The sequence below is a fragment of the Hemicordylus capensis genome, chromosome 1, assembly GCF_027244095.1.
Source record: "Hemicordylus capensis ecotype Gifberg chromosome 1, rHemCap1.1.pri, whole genome shotgun sequence".
Taxonomy (NCBI): domain Eukaryota; kingdom Metazoa; phylum Chordata; class Lepidosauria; order Squamata; family Cordylidae; genus Hemicordylus; species Hemicordylus capensis.
In genome coordinates, this window is record NC_069657.1 from 376,195,398 (window position 1) to 376,216,820 (window position 21,423).

The 21,423-nt window shown below is 45.0% G+C and overlaps 2 protein-coding genes across 12 annotated transcripts in view; one reads left to right on the forward strand and one right to left on the reverse strand.

The window, feature by feature from the left end:
• The window catches only part of ERMARD (ER membrane associated RNA degradation), a 54,416-nt gene that overhangs the window by 2,186 nt on the left and 30,807 nt on the right, over window positions 1-21,423 (forward strand). For 5 of the 8 annotated variants that reach the window (XR_008316492.1, XM_053297499.1, XM_053297518.1 and 2 more), the window contains exons 2-3: window positions 16,647-16,815; window positions 18,241-18,380. The exons of 1 other annotated variant lie outside the window; for it this stretch is intronic. Coding sequence is in view for 6 of the 7 variants with exons in the window: in XM_053297499.1 (XP_053153474.1) it covers window positions 16,647-16,815; window positions 18,241-18,380 (309 nt within the window). In the remaining variant the exon portion in view is untranslated. Of the gene's footprint in view, window positions 1-9,567; window positions 9,700-16,646; window positions 16,816-18,240; window positions 18,381-21,423 lie in introns of those variants that run through there. 2 more of the 8 variants (XM_053297493.1, XM_053297511.1) reach the window with 2 other exon arrangements.
• On the reverse strand, window positions 3,880-9,556 carry DYNLT2 (dynein light chain Tctex-type 2). Of its 4 annotated transcripts, none has more exons than XM_053297561.1 (4): window positions 9,417-9,556; window positions 7,303-7,518; window positions 5,377-5,535; window positions 3,880-4,091 (listed from the first exon to the last, which is right to left on the reverse strand). In XM_053297561.1, exons 1-4 carry the CDS (start codon window positions 9,528-9,530, stop codon window positions 3,981-3,983), a joined length of 600 nt encoding a protein of 199 aa, XP_053153536.1. In that variant the 5' UTR covers window positions 9,531-9,556; the 3' UTR covers window positions 3,880-3,980. The 4 variants fall into 4 exon arrangements, with proteins under 4 accessions (XP_053153536.1, XP_053153549.1, XP_053153558.1 ...); XM_053297574.1 differs by having other exon boundaries at window positions 7,303-7,550; window positions 9,417-9,536; XM_053297583.1 differs by lacking the exon at window positions 9,417-9,556 and adding an exon at window positions 9,255-9,410.

The window sequence follows — 21,423 nt, forward strand, 5'->3', positions numbered from 1 at the left end:
GGGCTTTCCCTATGGGGCTGGGGGTGAATTAGCATATGTGGGGCCTCACGTGGAGGTGGTTGTGGGGGAAAATATGCATGCACCCGTCAGAGCACCCTCCCGGCCAAAGCAGCACACCTACCCTCCTCACCACTACAGGCAGCTTCTCAGCCTGGTGCTGATAGTTCCTCTGAGTCCCAGCCTGGTCCATACACCCCTCCGAGCGACAGCTGCTCTGGGGACAGGGTTGGTGGGGAGAACTCCCACCCGCACCCAGCGGTGGCAGTGCAGCTGCCACTCAGAGGCATGCAGGCTAGGACCCACTGGAACTACCAGCACCCTTTGGGAGAGAGAATACTCAGAGTTCCTCTGAGGCCTGGGCCTGGAATGCACACACCTCCTCTGAGCAGCAGCTGCTCAGGGGTCAGGGTCAAGGAAGAAAGTGCATGAAACCACAGGAGGTAGGGAGGAGTGCAGCCTGTGTGGGGCCTCCCAGCCACACACCTCCAAGCAGCAGATGCACTGCCATTGCTAGGCTATGGGGTGGGAGGAGTGTATGTGCGGGGCCTGGGGAAATATGGGGGTGCCTAAAGGAGCAACTTACTACTGAGCAACTTTCATGCCAAATTTGATTTGTTAATATAGCATTTTCCCCATTTAAATGGCATAAATTTTGCACTTGATATAGCACTTCTCAAAGCATTTCAGTAATAGACTGGATCTACTTGGAAGCAAGAAAAATGTGAGAAAATCATTACTGCACTTATCAGATAGCTGCAGCTGTTCTCCCTGGAGCTTGAAAAAGTAAGAAAAACTCATATTGCTAGTCTCTGAGGCTCCCAACATCTTGATGCTTACTGCTTAATATGGGTATTTTTCTCTCCCATGCTTGCTGTGTAAATGTTACATTTTTCACATGTAGAGACAGAAGTGCAACTAGTTCTGACAAAACAAACACCATGTACAGTGTGTATAACACTGGCATGCACCACTGGGATGGAAAATGGCGCTGGAGTTGGAATGTAGCAACTTTTATCCTGAAGGCCCACCAGACAAAGACTTCTTCCCATCCCTTTTGTAGTGAATGAAGATGCCCCAAAGTTTGCTCTCCTTTTTGTTCACATGGAAACTGAAATGTTGGCAATTATTGGAGTTCCACAATGACTTATCTCAGAATATTGGGGTACAAACACTGCTGAAGCTGTGAAACTGTTGCTGGCGGAATCTTTCCTCCTGTACAGAAGTACTCAGAGACTAACAGGGCAGGCCTATATCCCATGTACTTCTAAGTTCCATTGAATTTAGTGGTAATTACTTCTGAGTAAACATGTTTCAGAAAAGGCCAAGGAACAAGAGACATCATTGTTGATACACGCTGGATAATTGAGAAAGCCAAAGAATACCAGAAAGAAGTCAATATGTGCTTTATGGACTACAGAAAAGCCTTTGATTGTGTTGACCATGTCAAGTTGTGGAATATCCTTAGGAAAATGGGCGTCCCAGAACACCTCATTGTTCTCATGAGAAACCTATACACAGGACAGGAAACCACGGAACATGGTGAAACAGACTGGTTCCAGATTGGCAGAAGGAGTAAGACAAGGCTGTATACTTTCTCCTTATTTATTCAATTTAGATTCTGAACATATACTGAGAGAAGCTGGATTGGAAGAAGATGAGCGTGGTTTTAAAGTTGGAGGAAGAAACATCAATAACCTGTGCTACGCTGATGACACCACTCTGATAGCTAGCTGAAAACATGGATGATCTACAAGCTCTAGTAATGAAAGTCAAGGAACACAGTGAAAAAATGGGACTACAGCTAAATGTAAAGACTAAACTAATGACAATGGGTACAGCAACCAGCCTCAGAATTGACAATGAAGACATTGAAGTGGTGGATAGCTTCTGCCTTTTAGGATCGACCGTCAACAGGAAAGGATCCAGCAGTCAAGAAATACGCCTCAGACTAGCACTTGGTAGGGTTGCAATGAAAGCCTTGGAAAGGATATTTAGATGCTGTGACGTGTCTATACCTACAAAGATTAGAATCATTCAGACAATGGTTTTCCCTGTGACACTCCATGGATGTGAAAGCTGGACTTTGAAGGAGCAAGATAGAAAAAGCATTGATGCTTTTGAACTTTGGTGCTGGAGAAGACTTTTGAGGATACCATGGACAGCCAGGAAAACAAACAAAAGGATCATAAAGCAAATCCAGCCAGAATTTTCACTTGAGGCACAAATGACCAGGCTCAAACTATCATACTTCGGACACATTATACGAAGATCTAGCTCCCTTGAGAAGTCCATAATGGTGGGGAAAGTTGAAGGAAAGAGAAGAGGGCGGCCAGCAGCAAGGTGGATGGACTCGATTACGACAGCAATGAATGCACCACTGAGAGACCTTAAAGGCCAAGTTGAAGACAGATCATCCAGGAGAGAATCTATCTATGTGGTCGCTAAGAGTTGACACCTACCTGATGGCATTTAATCAATGCACAGCAAAAAGGTTAAGTTATGTCGTCGAGTTGGTGCCGAAAACACGTGGCTTTCTTTGGTAGAATACAGAAGGGGTTTATCATTGCTTCCTTCCACACAGTCTGAGATGATGCCTTTCAGCACCTTCCTATATTGCTGCTGCCCGATATAGGTGTTTCCCATAGTCTGGGAAACATACCAGAGGGGATTCGAACCAGCAACCTTTTGTTCCCCAGGCAAGTCATTTCTCCGCTGTGCCATTAGGTGGCCCAATGCATAGCATAGCAACCTAAATATACTTGACTTCATTTTACAGGAGGCATGGAACCTGAGATGCTCCCCTCCTTTGCTTTTGCTGCCCAGCAAGCTCATCTAGCTTCTCATTTTCTCCCAACCCAAAAATATCTAGTGGTTCCAAATGGAAAATAAAACATCACATAAATTAGTGTTTTAATAAATGTAAAAATATTTTACATGGCTTTGAGTTCCTAGAATTTTCGTTAAAAGGAACCTTGCAGATCTTCTAGTCCAACCCTTTGCTCAGTGGAGGAAACTGCTAAAGCATCCCTGACAGATGGCTGTCCAGCTTCTGTCTGAAAATCTCCAGCTAAGGAGAGCCCACCATGGCATGAGGCAAACAGTTCCACTGTCAAACAGTTCTTACAGTTAGGAAATTCTTCCTTTCTAGTCTATATCTGCTTCCTTGTAGTTTCAACGCACTAGTTTTAGTTCTGCCCTCAGGAGCCACTCCTTTTTCTATGTGACAGTCCTTCAGATATTTGAAGATAGCTTTCATATCGCGCGCACACACCCCGCCCTTCTCCAGGCTAAACATACCCAGCTCCTTTAGCCATTCCTCATAGGACTTGGATTCCAGATCCTTCACCATCTTCATTGCCCTCCTTAGAACCCATTTCAGCTTATCAACATCCTCCTTAAAATGCAGGACCCAGAAGCAGACACCGTTGCTGACATGATGCTCATCCCATCAGTGCCGCAAACTGTTTTGGGGCTGCTGCAGATGCATAAAGCAGCCGTGAGTGACACTGTGGAGTACAATTGATTGTGCAAGCAGCACTGCCTGCAGTTATTTCTACATGTTAGCCAGTATTGTGAGTGAGGCTGACCAGCACCGAATAGAGTGGAACTATTACTTCTCATGAGCTGGACAATATGCCTCTTTTAATTCAGCCTAAGACTGCATTAGCTTTTTTAGCAGCTGCATCACCCTGATGGCTCATGTTGAACTGTCCACGAAGATACCTGGATTCCTTTCACATGTACTGCTGCCAAGCCAGTGACTCTGATGAAATCAAAACTGGAAAGGAGTTTTGATTTCACAAAGGAATGAAGAATACCATTAGCACCCAGTTTGTGGCAACATCCTCTTGAAAATTAATGTCACTCAAACCGCACAGCTGAAAAAAGAAACTGCAAGGGCATTTATTTAAGCAAATACAATATACCATTGTGGCAACTCACAGGAATGTATTATTGTTACAAAGCTAGTTTTTATGGAATTACTCATAATAACCGGCAACTATCAAAGCCAGTGCAACATAGTTCTCAGTTTCATGTTGAACTGAAACCCAGTTGTCCCTTGCAACATCCCAGACCCATCTGCTGGCAATCTGTAGGAGAGAAAAGAGTGAAATACTGACCAATTAGCTCAACAATATTACCACAGCTCTGAATTATTGTAAAGTATTATATGGGGCTGGTATATTAATTTAGGAAAAAATATTCCCATTTAAATTTGATAACATTACAAGAAGTTACAGGTAATCAGGTTGGGTTTAGGTTCTCCCCCATGATGCTGAAAAACCTAACAGCCAGCATTTTTAATGGTCAGTGCTTTCCTGGATGATTTTCAGATTCAAATTTCTGTGTACTTTTCACAGAAGTTTCTTCCAGTGCAAGATTTGCTTACATAAAAACTGCATCAGCTCCAGGACATTTTTATATCTTTTATAAATCACAAGTAATCACAAAATTTCAGGAATATAACTGCAAGGAAAGTGGTTTCTCACATTGTTCCATTGTGTTCTACAAATGGGCATTAAGCATATTTTCAAATCAAACCAAGTCTTTCACAGCCCGAACTATCTTAAACCCTAATTACAGAAACTAACAGAATTATATTGCAATATGTAGTCCAAATGCACATGTAAATATCTTTCCTTGCAACTGCAATCATTTGCCATAATGAACTCCACATTTAACAAGAACTGATCTAAATTTCTATTCTGCATTCTTGATTCTTACCTTCTACTTTAGCCAATCAACCACAAGGAAGAGCTTGTACAGTATTACATATTGCACTGCCTTTACTGAGTAATTCATTTGGGAATTAGTGATGATGTTGTAAATTTAGAAAAGGAGGGGGAAGATGAAAAAGATTTATAAAATTATGAACATATGGAGAGCGTGTTTCTTCCTCTTTCTAATTAGACCTTGAATCCACCCAATGAAATTTGATTGGCAGTACATTTAGGACAGACTAAAGAAAGTGTTTCTTCCCACAGAGATTAATGAAATTATTTTGGGAAGTCATTAGCACAGGATATAAGGGAGGCTATAAAAAAAGAGTAAAACAAATTTAGAGGACAGCTCTCTCATTAGCTATTAGCCATGAAAGCTAAATGAAATCTCCATGTGCAGAGGCAGTATACCTCTGAATACCAGAGTCTGGGAACAGGTGGGACAGCTATCATCTTTGTTTGCTCCCAGGGACATATCACCAGCTGCTGTAAATGCTGGACTAGATAGACCTTGGTCTGCTGGTAATTCTTATGCTCTGATAGCCTGGTGACCAACCACTGAGAAGTACTGTTTCGTACATAACTACAATGGAGGAAAATGCCCAAGTAAACCATCAATTTTCTGAGAACAAAAAATACCAACTAGTTTACTCACATGTACTGACTGACCAGTCTTTTCCACAATAAATATTTGGACTATGTACTTGTAGCGATCAAAGCCCTGATCCTTAACAGCTGCTAGTATATCTTCTGAGAGGGTTGTACACATGAAAGCACCATTGAAACCAATATATTTGAAATCTTGAAGTTTATTCTATTAAAAGTTAAAAAATATGGTTGCCAATATTCATGTAAATAAACTGTTTATAAGCTTTATTTTAATATTTAAATATACTCATTGTTGATAAATCTTTTTTCAGTTAAGATGTGTGTTTTTTCTCCACACATCTAAACAATAGAGTATCTCTCAGTTTAGGGCTAGTTTATTAGAAAACGAAGACATTCAATCCTGAATATTTTTACTTCTTTCCATTGATTTCAATTAGACTAACCTAAGCAAAGTTAGAAGCTACTGCAGATTATGAAACACCTACATTAATTTTCAGAATTAAAAATGCTTAGGAGATATTATTTTGTGGAATTTTAGGACATATCTATAGTGCAAATGTACATTGGCTTTATACCACTTTAAACCTGGAAATTATAGTTCAGAGAGCATAAGGAATTTTGAGACCTCAAGCCCATCCACACAAAACTACAATTCTTAAGCCTTCTTCTTCTTTGCTATAAATGCTAAACTAGATGGACCTACATCTGATACATCAAAGTAATTCTTATGCTCTGATAGCCTGATGACTGGCCAGTGGCCACTGAGAAATGCTGTACAGCATCCCCAACCACGTGCTTGCAAGCCCCACTCATGTGGTACTGAACTCTAAGGCCCCACCTTCCCACTATCCATGGTTGCAGCACATGTTTATGGAGGCAAACGTTGTGCTTGTGAAGCAATTCTTTCTGTGATCAGAGCACTAGGCACCTCAGTGTCTCACCTCAGTATCATGGGCAGGATATCTCCACAAGTACAGCATTTGTCTGTGCAAACACTGTAATCATGGAGAGTGGGGGCTCCAGAATGCATCAGCACATGGGTCGGGTAAGCAAGCACACTTGAGAATACTGGGTGCAAGTACAGCATCCTCAGTTTTGAAAATGCTTGAACAGAGATGTGTTCCCCATGAATAGATCAGGACTCGACAAATTCCAGGCGCCAGGAAACCATGGCACCAAGACTAGGATATTCAGAGGTAGAGTTATTTAATAAAATATTTATTTGTCCCAGGCAACCCCAATTCTGTTCTTTGTAAATTACTTGTAAAGGGACAAACAAAAGTCCATCCTCTCACCCTCACCCACACACACACACCCCCACACACAATGCCCATCGCTAAGTCTGGTGATGGGCATTGTCCATTATCTGGCTCCTAGATTTTTGGGCTGGCTTCTAAATGCAAAGAAAAACTGTCAAGGCCTGGAATAGGTAATAGCTATTAAATTCAACCACAATCCTATGCACACTTACCTGCAGGTAAGCCATACTGCACACAGTAGGACTTATTTTTATTTGTTTGGTTATTTATTAGGTTTTTATACTGCCTCATTCAGATGGCTCTAGGCGGTTCACAAATATAAAAACAGATTAAAAACAAATAAATAACTCATTAAAACAAAATTAAAACCAGTTTAAAATCACTTCAGTACTTTTTGAGTAAGAATTCACAGGCTATGTATCTGTAGTGTAAATATGCCATTTGCTGGCAAAGTTCAAAGTATGAGGGTGGTGGATCAATTTAAGCCAAAATAATTGGTATGTCAGTATTATCCAGAATGACAAATAAGAATGATGAACAGGCTACCTTCACTATAGTAATCAATAATCAAAACCCAGTGTGTATGAAGAGACAAAGATTTGAGGTACTGGGCAGTTTCCTGTAGCGAATTATAAGATTATGCAGCACAACGTTTAGTAGAAGTATATGCAGAACTGAAGCCCAATTTTGGAAAACAGCAAATGTTTCTTTACCTTTAGGACCTCTTCAGCTTTCTTCCTTACTACATAATCCTGAAATTTTCTATAAGGTTCCATTCTGTATGTGTTGGCATATCTTGGTCTTGCAAAACTAGGCTTGAATGCCATGAGCTCAGTTCTTGTAAACTCCGTGACTGACTCATCATCTCCGTCCATACCTTGACTGTCATGGCTTAAAGTTCTACGTCTCTCTTTTAAAACCTGTGACATCTGGAAAACTCTGATAATTTTAGGAATCATACCTAATATTTAAAAAAAACCCACTCTCAAATAATCATGTTAGGTGAATTATTTTCCATTTTGTCCCCATTCTGAACAGTAAGTTGTTGACAAGGGTTTTTCTTTACCACTTTATCCATCGTTAGTCATAATTAAATCAATGGGTTTCTTATGTGTCATTACATATTTGTGCCAAAATCCTGGTTATTTTAATGGGGCACACTGATAAGGTGATCCTAAGCATGTTTACTCAGGAGGAAGTCCAGAATTCAGTGGTGTTTTTGTTTAGGATTGCAGCCTTAGAAATTAATTCCCAAATCCTATCCCTGGTTGCATCAGGTATGAAGGCTATACAGAGGCCATTCCTGCTTTAGAAAAGCAACAGGTTTTTTAAAGGCCAAATGGTGGCAAACTGAGATGTTTATTCAGAGCTATTGCTTAAAGTGCCACTTTACTGATTACATATTACAGGAAATACTGTGATTCCACACACCTAACCCTGCCTAGGACTAGCCAGCACATAAATAAGGAGTTCATATATGTAATCTAGCAGTGGCACATCAATCCATTTGTTAGTTAGCAAAAAAGCACAACTCCACATTTTGAAACCATAAACGTATATAGTTTTATTGTCATACTAGTATGTGTAAGCCCGTTGTAATAACGGGCTCTAGTGGGGGGGCGGTTCCCGCTGCCGCCTCACCCGCCTCGGGCGCACTCCTTGGGCCGACACCTCCGCCGCCGCCTCGGGCGCTCTCTCCGCCCGCCGTTTCTTGTGGCGGCGGCCGCCGCCATCGGAGCCAGTCGCCCCGCCACGGCCACCGCCTCCTTGGCCCGCACTCCTTTGGCCGAGGCCGCGGCTCCGCCGCCGCCTCGGCCGCACTCTCCGCCCGCCGCTTCTGCTCCTTTTGGTCTCCCGTGGCGGCGGCCGCCGCCATCGGGGCCAGTCGCCCACCGGCGGCTGGGTCCAACATGGCCGCCCATCTCCGCGCATGCCCAGAACGGGCGAAAAAGACACGGGCGGCACGGACGCACGCCCAAGGCTTTTATGGGTAAGGATAACTTTTCATTCCTCACATATTACAGTTTTCCAGAATTTAAAATTCAGCATATTAAAGCTGGGAAACTCTAGCTGCAATCCTGTACACACTTCCTGAGCAGCATATGCCCCATTGTGTACAATGGGAGTTAGTCTCAGGTAACTGTATAAGATGGAAAACAGAGTACTAACTTCCAAATCTGTTAGGACTTTCTTTCTAGTAAGCATGCATAGGATAGGGGTGTTAGTTTTCAAACAAAATATCAAATGTTACTTATCTATATCCTACCACTCATGTATATGGTGTTTTACAAGAGAAAATGAGAAAGAAAGAAAAGCTTGCAAATTGCAATCTGAGTTTTGATAAGGGAAGGGAGAGGAAAGAATAATGCGTGGAGAGAGTTACATATAGTTTTCTTTATGGGAGAAATAGCAACCAAAACGAACTCGACATAGTACAACATTGGCAATAAAAAGGCAGATCGCTTTTTATAGATTTCCCTGAAGAAAACTGCTTGTTCTAAGCGTCTGCATCATTCTGGAATACATATATCACCTTGCGATTATTTTCGCTTGGTGTTGAGATTTTTATTTGCGTTAGTCGTAGCCCTCTGACTTCCTGCACCGCTCACGGGGTTTTTAGGATTTATTTATTCTTTTAATTTTCTTACAGTAAACTGCTACCCACCCGTGGTCGGCAGCTTGTCATGCATAACAGCGCAAGGAAAGCCTACACACATCATCTCGCTCTCTTATACCGAGCAAGCGCGCTCTTCTGTTCCGTGCGTGCGTGGGAGAGCGCTTAGCGCATGCGTACTTGTGACAGCGCTGTCTTCCCAATCCCACCTACCCGACGGACTGCATCCTTATCATAAATACTCTGTTTCCTTGGCACCGCCGGCGTGGTGGGGGAGGGGGCGGCGGCAGCAGCACCCGCCACGAGTTTCTTCAGGCGTTTATCCATATCAGATTAGGCTGGGTGGTGAGGAAACCACCTCCACAGCAACCCCGAAGCCCTCCCACCAACCGCTTGATTCGACGGTTGATGAAAGTGCGGAGACGACGTTTTCCGTTACCGGGTGACGTCACTAAGTGCGACAGGAGTAGACGGAAGAAACCTGGAAAGCATGGAGGTAAAGGCCTCTCTAGGGAGACAAAAACGAGGGTAGCGCATGGCCTGCCTTATTATTATTTATTCGATTTCTATACCGCCCTTCCAAAATTGACTCAGGGCGGTTTACATAGAGAAGTAATAAATAAATAAGATGGATCCCTGTCCCCAAAGGGCTCACAATCTAAAAAGATTGCCTGGCTTCCGTCTGGCTTTGGTATGCGATGCATGCCTATGTTATACTGAGTGTGGTGTTTGCATTCAGTGAAGCGCTAGCTTTTGAGTGGGTGTTGTTGGAAGTGAAGGACTATGTCTCGTCTCAAAGACAGTGGAGGACAGACTAGTGAGTCAGAGGGCTAGAGCGTCAAGACATTGGTCATCCCTTCTCTACTGCTCTGACACTATTCCTTTGGAACGTAGATTGCTACTCTCAGGGGACTTCCTTCCTTCTAGCCACTTTCCTCTCTTCTCTTTCTGTTCCTTCTACCTTGCAACATTCAAGCTTCTCTCTCCTGTACCCTGTGTGCAGAGATGCAGAATCCATCTGCCTCCAGCTAGCTAGCTAGCTAGATTTGAGATCCTAACTCCTCACTTGCCTATCTAGAATGGAGTTATTTAATAAATGCCATATATATTGATTTGAAACTATGAACTGGCTCCAAGTTACTTTACTCTCAGCATACACGCATGCCTAACTAAATCCGCTGTGTTGTGCCTCTGTGCACTCTGCTGTAATGAAAAAGGATTTCTCTACCAGAGAGAATTCCCAACAGGTGTGGGGGCAACTTCAGTGCCCCATTGAGAAAGGGCAGACTGCAGCTTAGACCTCTTCTTAACCCTTTGGCGATGGATAATTATAGGTCTCCAACCTACCATGATTGGGTAAGATAATGGAGATGGTGGTGGCTAACCAGCTTCAAGCAGCCTTGTTGTGGGGAACGGGTTATCTAAACCCATTTCAAACTGGCCTTAGGGCAGGCTGTGGGGTTGAGACAGCCTTGGTTGACTTGATAGATGACCTTCCCCAGGAATGGACAGAGGGAGTGTCACTCTGCTGGTTCTTCTGGGTTTCTCTGCAGCTCTAGATGCCACGATGCTGTCCTTCTGGATCACCTGAGGGAGTTGGGGATAGGAGGCAATGCTTTGCAGTTGTTCAGCTCCTATCTCTTCAATAGATTTCAGTTGGTGCCACTTTGTGACAATTGCTCTTTAATATGGGAGCTACTATATGGAGTCGCTTAGGGCTCCATTCTGTCACCAACACTTTTTTGTATCCACATGGAACCTCTGGGTGAGGTCATAAGGGTAGTTGGTGCTGGGTGCTATCAATATGAGGATTGCATCCAAATCTCTCTCTTCACTGATTGATTGATTGATTTCTATACTGCCCTTCCAAAAATGGCTCAGGGTGGTTTACACAGAGGAATAATCCTCTCTAATAAAAGGCTTGGTGTCCGTCCATGGACGGACACCAAGCGTGTGTCCGTGCCTCCCTGGCCTGTTCTGGGCATGCGCGGAGTGCATGCCCAGAACAGAGCAAAGGAGACACGACTGCCAGCACCCGGCGGCCATGTTGGGCGGCCAGAAGTGGCCGCCCCGAAGAAGCCAAGTAAGTGGTGGCGGGGGACACTGGCCAAGGCGGCAGCGAAGCCGCCGCCTTGGCCAGAGGACGCAGCACGGCGGAGCCATGGCCGAGGCCTGGCCGTGCTGCCGCTTACCCGGCTTCTTCAGGGCAGCCGCTTCTGGCCGCCCAACATGGCTGCTGGACGAGGCGGCGGGGGAAACTGGATGCGGTGGTGGGCCCAGGTAGTGGTGGGCCCGGCCAGAGCCGCGGGCGGCGGTGGGCGGCGGGAGGGGGAATGGCAGCGGGGGTCCGGAGCGCACAGCTCCGCTAGCGCCCGTTATCAACGGGCTTAAAAACACTAGTAACTAAATAAATAAGATGGATTCCTGTCCCCAAAGGGATCACAATCTAAAAAGAAACATAAGATATACACGAGCAACAGTCACTGGAGGTACTGTGGTGGGGGTGGATAGGGTCAGTTACTCTCCCACTGCTAAATAAAGAGAATCACCACATCAAAAGGTGCCTCTTCACCCAGTTAGCAGGGGTTCATGTCGTCATTATCAGGAAATGGCATCTCCCTGAATGCCTGCCTGCAGACAGTAATGGACTGGATGAGGGGTAATAAACTGAAGATGAATCCAAGCAAGACAGAGGTGCTCATTGTGTGGGTTTGTAATAAGAACAGCCCTCCTGGATAAGGCCCAAAGCCCATCTAGTACAGCATCCTATTTCACACAGTGGCCCACCAGATGCCTCTGAGAAGCCTAGATGCAGGAGTTGAGGGCATGCCCTCTCTCCTGCTGTTACTCCCCTGCAACTGGTACTCAGAGGTATCTTGCCTTTGAGGCTGGAGGTGGCCTACAGTCCTCCAACTAGTAGCCGTTGATAAACTTCTCCTCCATGAAGTTATACAAACCCCTCTTAAAGCCATCCAGGTTGTGGGCTGTCGCCACATCTTGTGGCAGAGAATTCCACAAATTGATTATGCGTTGTGTGAAAAAAAACCTCTGTTTGTTGGTCCTAAATTTCCTGGCAATCGATTTCATGGGAAGACCCCTGGTTCTAGTATTATGAAGAAGAATTTCTCTCTGTCCATTTTCTTCACACCATGCATGATTTTATAGAACTCTTTCATGTCTCCCCACAGTCGTCTTTTTTCTAAACTAAATAGCCCCAGGTGTTGTAGCCTTGCCTCATAAGGAAGGTGCTCCAGAGCCCTGATCATCTTGGTTGCCCTTTTCTGCATCTTTTCCAGTTCTACAATGTCCTTTTTTAGATGTGGTGACCAGAATTGTACACAGTACTCCAGGTGTGGCCGCACCGTCATTTTGTATAAGGGCATTATAATATTAGCAGTTTTATTTTCAATCCCCTCCCTAATGATCCCTAGCATGGAATTGTCCTTTTTCACAGCTGCCGCACATTGAGTCGACACTTTCAACTATCTGTCCGCCATGATCCCAAGATCCCTCTCCTGGTCAGTCACCGACAGCTCAAATCCCATCAGTGTATACTTGAAGTTCGGTTTTTTCATCCCAGGGTGCATCACTTTACACTTGCCAACACTGAACTGCATTTGCCCTTTTGTCGCCCACTCACCCAGTTTGGAGAGATCCTTTTGGAGATCCTAACAATCTGTTTTGGATTTCACTACCCGAAAGAGTTTGGTATCTGCAAATTTGGCCACCTTGCTGCTTACCCCTAGTTCTAGATCATTTATGAATAAATTAAAAAGCACTGGTCCCAGTACAGATCCCTGGGGGCCCCCACTTCTTACTTCCCTCCATTGTGAAAACTCTCAGTTTATCCCTATGCTCTGTTTCCTGTCTTTCAACCAGTTAGCAATCCACACATGTATTTGTTCTCTTATCCCATGACTGCTAAGTTTTTTCAGGTTTTTTTTATGAGGAACTTTGTCAAAAACTTTTTGGAGCTAAATTGTGAAAATTCTGATCTAGCAAAAATATGTAACTTGACCCTACATTCTGGGCACTGTGCCAGAGGACTGGAAATATAACTAAATATAAGCTAATGTAACTCCCATTTTCAAAAAGGGATCCAGGGGCGATCTGGAAAATTACATTCCTGTTAGCTTAACTTCTGTGCCTGGTGAATTGATGGAAAACTACTTAAGGACAACATTGTTAAACAAATAGAAGAACAGGCCTTACTGAAGGAGAACCAGCATGGCTTCTACAAGGTCAAGTCTTTCCTCACTAACCTTTTTGAGTTCTTTGAGAGTGTCAACAGGCATGTGGATAAAGATCAACATATTATACTTGGACTTCCAAAAAGCCTTTGACAAAGTTTCCCACCTAAGGCTCAAGTAAATTTTGCAGTCATGGGATAAGGGGACATGTTCATGTGTGGATTGGTAACTAGTTGAAGGACAGGAAACAGAGGGTAGGAATAAATGGACAGTTTTCAAAATGCAAGGAAGTAAGAAATGGGGTTCCCCAGGGATCGGTATTGGGACCAGTGCTCTTTAATTTTTTTACAATTGATCTAAAAGTTGGGGTGACTTGTCAAATGGCCAAATTTGCAGAGGACATTAAACTATTTAGGGTAGTGAAATCTACAACAGATTGTGGGGTGGTCCAAACGTCTTTCTCCAAACTGAGTGAGTGGATGACAAAATGGCAAATGTGGTTCAATGTAAGCAAGTGTAAAGTGATGCATATTGGGGCACAAAAACCAAACTTCACATATACACTGATGGGGTCTGAGCTGTTGGTGACTGGCCAGGAGAGAGATGTTGGGGTTGTGATGGACAGTTTGTTGAAAGTGTCAACTCTGTGGGCGGCATGTAAAAGCTAATTACATGATCATCATTTTACATTTATTTTTATTTTACATTTTATATCCCGCTCTGCCTCCAAGGAGCCCAGAGTGGTGTACTACATACTTAATTTTCTCTTCACAACAACCCTGTGAGGTAGGTTAGGTTGAGAGAGAAGTGACTGGCCCAGAGTCACCCAGCTAGTATCATGGCTGAATGGGGATTTGAACTCGGGTCTTCCCGGTCCTAGTCCAGCACTCTAACCACTACACACTGGCTCGTGGTGTATTCCCATATTGGGGAAATACACCACGCTGGCTCATGGTGTTATTTTAATTACGGGATTGAAAATAAAAATGCTAATATTATAATGCACTTAAACAAAACTATAATGTGGCCACATTTGGAGTACTGCATACCGTTCTGGTCACCACATCTTAAGAGGGACTGGAAAAGGTGCATAATAGGACAACCAAAATGATCAGGGACCTGGAGCACCTTCCTTATGAGGCAAGGCGGCAGCATCTAGGGCTTTTTAGTTTGGAAAAGAAGCGACTATTGTGAGACATGATAGAGGTATATAAAATTATGCATGAAGTAGACAGAGATAATTTTTTCTCCCTTTCTCACAACACTAGAACCAGGGGACATCCCATGAAACTGAAGGTCGGAAAATTCAGGACCGACAAAAGAAATTACTTTTTCACACAGCACATAATTAATCTATGGAATTCTCTGCCATGGGATGTGGCGATGGCCACTAGCTTGGATACTTTAAAGGGGGCTTATACAAATTCATGGAGGACAGGTCTGTCAGTGCCTACTAGTCTGGTGGCTATAGGCCACTTCCAGCCTTGGAGGCAAGATGCCTCTAAATGCCAGTTGCAGGGGAGGAAGGAACAGCAGGAGAGAGGGCACATCATCACCTCTTGCCTGTGAGCTTCTCAGAGACATCTGGTGGGCCCTGTGTGAAACAGGATGCTGGACTAGATAGGCCTTGGGCCTGATCCAGCAGGGCTGTTCTTATGTATTTTGATGTTATCAATAATGTTGTATTACACTAATAAAAAAATTGAGTTCTTACAACTGGAAAGTTGTAAGCAGCTATCAGTCTTGGTTCCCATCTAATAGAAATCATGATACAGGATCTTTGTGACCTCTTCAGTGCTAATGCAGAGATAATAATACTGGATATACTGCAGAGTAAGCGATATACCATTGTGAGCCACTCTGTCAGCTTTAGGATGTAATAATACTACACTACATTGCAGGGTCGTTGTAAGCCACTCTCAGTTTTATCCCCAACTCCAACCTACAATATTTACAGTGGACTACATTAAAGGGATTGACAAAAGCCACTGTCTGTAAGCCCTTCTCTTAACTGCGAGGCTGTGGTAAACTACTCTCAGCTTCCAGTCTGCAATATGGGAATAGAAACACTGGGCAGCATTTCAGGGCTTCTATGAGCCACTCTCTCTTACCACCCCAAATATGGGAATAATAACCCTGGTTGTATTTACATGTATATAACGCTTTCAAATTCGAAATGTTCACATTTTTTACACAAGATCTGAGTTAGAAACTGCACAAACATTGAGGGGGTGTGTGGCCAAGGTGTGACACACATTGCTCCCCAATCACAGCTGCATTAAAATCTCATTTCTTTATAACTTCCTTTAGGCAGCTGTCACATTTACTGGGCAAGGAAGGGGGGAAAGAAGAATAACATTAACCAGGAAGTCTCCTCTCCAGGCAATAGAATTGTGGAGGTAGTTGCTTAGTTTTTTAAGCAAAGGAAAGGGCAAAAGTAGAGACCAGCTGAGTCTTTCACAAGTGCCATGTACATAATAATTAGTAGTTTCCACATTTGACTGGTGAGCAGAAGCACCAGAAACATTGGCTTAAGTCCTTTTTGACATGAGTGCATTTACTTTTGCCCTCCTCAGGCAGAGACCTTCAGTTTGGTAGCAACTTTCCTAACAATCTACATGTTCACCTTTTGCTATAGAAACAATTTTTCTTCCTTCAGGACAAAGCAGAGAAAGTATGTCTTTAATTTATTTTATTAATTTATTTATTTATTTTTATATTTATATCCCGCTCTTCCTACAAGGAGCCCAGAGTGGTGTACTACATACTTAAGTTTCTGTTTCACAACAACCCTGTGAAGTAGGCTAGGCTGAGAGAGAACTGACTGGCCCAGAGTCACCCAGCTAGTATCATGGCTGAATGGGGATTTGAGCTCGGGTCTCCCCAGTCCTAGTCCAGCACTCTAACCACTAACAAATTTCTGGGCATTTAAAAAACAAACCAATCAGCTGACATTCATTCTGTAGAATGAGAACATAAGAACAGCCCTATCCAGCCCCAACACAGCATCCCTTCAGTGGCTGCTGTTGGTGTCTTTCTTATTTTTCTTTTTTTAGATTGTGAGCCTTTTGGAGCTAGGGAGCCATCTTTATTTATCTATCTATGTAAACCATTTTGGGAACTTTTGTTGAAAAGTGGTATATAATTATTATATTGAATATAACATAAAAAGGGTTGATGTCTGTGGGGAATCTGTGTAAGTGAGCACTACATCGTTGTATGCTGTTCCACCTTTCCCCCCTCTTCATTTCAGATTTCATTAGTAAATCCTGTCTCTACATGTCTTTCATCAAGAGTGCACTACATGGTTTGTGAGCTTGGATTTGAGATAAAAGCAAGCCATGCTATTAGTACAATTCTGTCTGATAATGGTGAGGTATATTGGAGAACAATCACAGAACACGTACAGTATGGAGAACCAGGTGTGTGTGTTCTAAATGGCATTGTATTAGTTAGTGAAGCCATGTATATTATCTGCATCTCTGTTGGTCAGGCTCCCCCCCGCCCCAGTGTAATTTTTTAATATATACAGTAGCACAATCTATATATTAAAACGTTAAGGTGGTCCGTGGCTGATCTCTGGTTGTCCGTGGCACATCTTGCGAGAGCTGCCAAGGAGAGAGGGAGATCAAGGAAAAGGTGGTGCCACTGCGAGCCAGTGGGAGAGTACACGTCGGCTCCAACCACCGGCCTCCTCACAAGGAGGAAGGCCAAGCAGACAGCGGAGACGGTGGAGAAGCCACCTCCTTTGGGCCTGCCTGCCTCCCAAATGACAAGTCGGGCTGTTCTTGGCCCATTTCAGGATTATCTGCGTCTGCGCAGGGCGCAGGACCTGTCATTTGGACGGCAGGCAGGCCCAAAGAAGCAGGTTTCACCACCTCTGCTGCCATCTCATAGGGCCCCCCACAGAGGCAGATAGCCAACACAGGTGGCGAATGACAGATTGGGCTGTTTGGGGGGCTCTCTGCCCATGTTCACAGAGAGCCCCAAAATGGAGGCGGGGCGGGGGAGGAAGAACCCAGGCCAGCTGAGGGGGAGACTGGCTGACGGGAGACTGGCTGATGGGAGCCAGTCCCATCAGCCGACTGACTGAGGGGGAGACTGGCTGGGGAGGGGGTGTGTGGACTGTCTGAGATGGTGTGAACCAGGGACGGAGCTACCATTGGGTGAATGGGTTCAAAGAACCTGGGCCACGCCCAATCAGGGGCCACGCTTCGTGGCTCTGACACCCACTCACACGCCTGATGTCAGATGCGGGGGTGCTGGTTTAGCTCCCGAGCGCGGGCAGAGCAGACCCCATTCAGGATTTAAAGGGCCGCTGCCAGCAGCAGCTCTTCCCAGCCTTTAAGGTTCGGAATTGGGCTGGTCTGGCGGGGGGTGGTGTCTCGCTTTAAGGGCGGGGGGGGTAGTACTTACCCCTCTGGCCACTTTTCCCCCTCCAGCACTCCATTTTTGAGCAAAGCTTTTGGGGCGGCAGCGTTCCTCCCTGCCGCCCCTGCCCCCATCGTTGCCCGGAAAAAGCAAAAGCAGCTTCCGCACATGCTCCCGCCGCTCTGTGCTCGTGTCTGTCGCCACTGCACACGCCACACGTTTCATGACTACTACCCCCCCCCCCCCGCCGCCCTTAAAGCAAGACACCCCCCGGTGCCGGACTGCGCCTCCGTGGTTCCGTGCACATCCCTAGTAATTACTTATTGTTACATAGTTATTGCTTATGAAAAAGGGATGTTTTCATGATCCTTGATTGTTTTAGAGGGGGAGACATAATTTGGAGCATGGTGTTTATAGAATGTGGGTTCATTGATCCTCTGCTTGACTAAACACTGTTTTACTTCCTGTTTTTTAAGATCACAATGTGGATTATGTAAGAAGTGTGAGATCTTTAGGACCTTTGTGTGAATCTGTCCACTTACATTTACAATCTCTCACCATGAAGCAGTTTACAGATCAGTTTGTGATGTGGTTCCAGTGGACAAACTGCTCAGAGGTATGAAGTTAATTTAGTCAGTTAGTTAGTCTGTTTGAACTGAACTGAAGATGGAAATGGCTTGGAAGTGGCTCCATTTTCAGAATATCGTTACTGTAATACTATCACCATACATAGCACTGTATTAAATAAGAAAAGCAAAAAGGACAGGGAGTTTTATAGTTTTAAATGGGAGGTGGGGAGAAAAGGAGTGGTAAGGACCACAAGGGATAGATCTTGCATCCAACATGTTATCTGGGCAGCTTTAACATAAGTTGATGAATTCTATTTGTTCCATGCATGTGTATTGTTAAAGGCTTTTGTGGGGTTGTAGTTGTAGGGGAGGAGGAGGCATGGCCATGCTGGTTTAACGTGAATATGCCCTACACACACATTGATACAATAGCCTTTGAGAATACAGTAGTGCATTTCTGCCTCCCCCATATCTCAGTATTGTTTGCCAAATTTCTGAGAGCTGAGGTTAAATTCATTCTTTTGCCCAGAAATATTCACACTCAGGCTCAAAGTAGATGCAATACGCCTTTTCCTTCTGTATTTATTTTCTTAAAATAACAGCCATAGGACAGGCTGATCCAGATTAGACTGTGGGGGAGGGGGGGTTAAACCCACTTCCCCATGCTGCACTCCTAACAAACACATAACTACTGTTTGTCCAGGGAGCAAATTCCTATTGGCACCCACAGCAGCTTCCATCCTGTGACAGCTTTGGTGAGAGATAGCTTCAGTCAGGGCTGCAGCACAGGAGGGAGTTAACCCCCATGCCATAGCACCAATCTAGGATGCCCCGCTTGCCACCTGTTGGAATTTTTAGAAAGAAACTAAAAACACATGTTTAAAGTCATGTCTAGTTTGATCCTTCGTGTGTTTAAGAATTACCTGCCCTCGGAGAAGCCCACCTGTGTTTTCTTGGTGTGCTTTTTCTAATGACAAGTAGTTCTGGCATGCAGAGGCGTAACTAGGGAAAACGGCGCCCGGGGCAAGCACTGAAATTGCGCCCCCCGCCCCCCCACCACTGCCCCCCACCGCCCCCCAACATACATCTGACTGACACACATGTTTCAGAAAACTTGTATCTCAGACATCAGAATTATGATGCAATGATGATACATACTACATTATACTTAGGTTTTTCCTCACAACAACCCTGTGGAGTTGGCCTGTGTCTCAAACATCAGAATTATGATGCAATGATGATACATACTACATTATACTTAGGTTTTTCCTCACAACAACCCTGTGGATCAACAGACGGATTTCACATGGCTCAGAATCAGGACAGCGAATACTGAATCCAGCCGATGGAAGAAAAGAGTAATGATTGACACAAATCAAACTCCTCATCCAATTTGCCTGGGTTTGCATTTTAAAATGTCTTCCCGGTGCTGCTGTAACAAAACTTGTAAACAAAACTTCCATGGCTAAATGTGGGTTTGTAAATCTAAGATTAAATACATGCTTCCATCAATATGTATACACACCATACACAACATGAAGGTGCACACCACACATTCAGAGACTACCACAGGATTTAAAAACCAACCATATAACATAATCCTTGAAGACAGAAATACATATATCCATTTTGGGATTAAATATAGAGGCTATTTAGAATTCACCAAAAACAAATTCAAGCATTCACAGAGGAAATAAAATATTTCTAACTCAGAGAACCATATATTCCTTAGGACCTTTAAAAAAAAATTCCCCATAAACATATACTGATCTGCTCACCTCTATCCACTTAGCAAAATGTTGGTCTGTAATGAAAAGCCAGTGCCCAGGTTAGGGTTGCCAGCACTGACCAAAGGGATTCTTGGGGATCCGATTTTTTCACTCACACTATCCCCCACCCCAACATTATTTACCACAATATTAAGCCGCTAAAATCGCCAGGATTCCTTTCAATAGTCACCTCCTGAGGTTGATGCCGATTCTTGGGGAGACCAGGCCAACGCTGGAGGGTCGGTAGCCCGGTTGCTATCCAATCACCCCTGCACTGCCAACTGAACAGAGGCAGAGGATTCCGGTCCTGCTAACACCGGCGAAGATCAAGCAGGCTCAGTCAGAGGGCGTTTTGTGCAGCGACCGGGTTAAGCTGTTCTTCGCGTCTTGGGAGAAAGGGAGGCGGCCCCTCGGCTCCAGTTTCCTAGAGCCCGCCGGCTTCTGCTGCGCCCGCCCACTCCCGCAGCGTCGCTCGGGGCCATGCCGCCGCCGTGTCTCGGGGAGCCATCTGGACGTGCTGCGATGGGAGCCTGGGCCCTGGCGGGGATGGTGCTTTGCAGCCTGGCTGCTGCAAGCCTGAGTAAGGTCACGGCGGGGGCAAGAGAGCGATGGGCGTGTGTGTCCTCGTCCTGCCTGCGCCTGCTGCAGCCCCAGCAACGACGCTTTCCTCCGCGACCGCACCACCAGCCCACCACGTGGGCGAACCGAGCTGGGAGGACGGACGCACCCGTACGCATGCGCAGCGTGACTTGGCATGCCGGCCGAGTCGCGTGTGCGTGCGTGACTAGAGACCCAAGCCAATAGAGGGCCTCTTTCTGGCTGTGGCTGGCCTGAAGTTCCAGACAGAGCGCCTCAGCCAAGGCAAGCAGCAGTGAGCAATGCATGAAAGGCACCCGCCGCGGCGCCCGCCAAACCAGCCAGGCCAGCAAAGCAATGGGGGGACAGCGCGGGTGCGGAATGGACCACTGGCGCTCATGGGGGAGGGGGCACCGACGCTGCTGAGCCGGAGAACTTTGTATTAAAAAAATATATTAATTTTTTTTAAAAAAAATTTGGACCGGCAGGGGTCATGGCGGCACCCCCCACGTGACCCAAAAAGATGGCGCCCGGGGCACGTGCCCCCCCTGCCCCCCTATAGTTATGCCTCTGCTGGCATGTCCCTGTATCACCTATCACTTGTCATGCAGAGATGTGGCAAAATTGCCCACTGCCAAGCAAACGTAATTGGAAGGCCAGAGCAGCAAATCATTCAGAGATACAATGGACATACTCCTTTTGCTTTACACAGTTTCGTGAGTGACTGCTGTAGTGCATGGCTTAG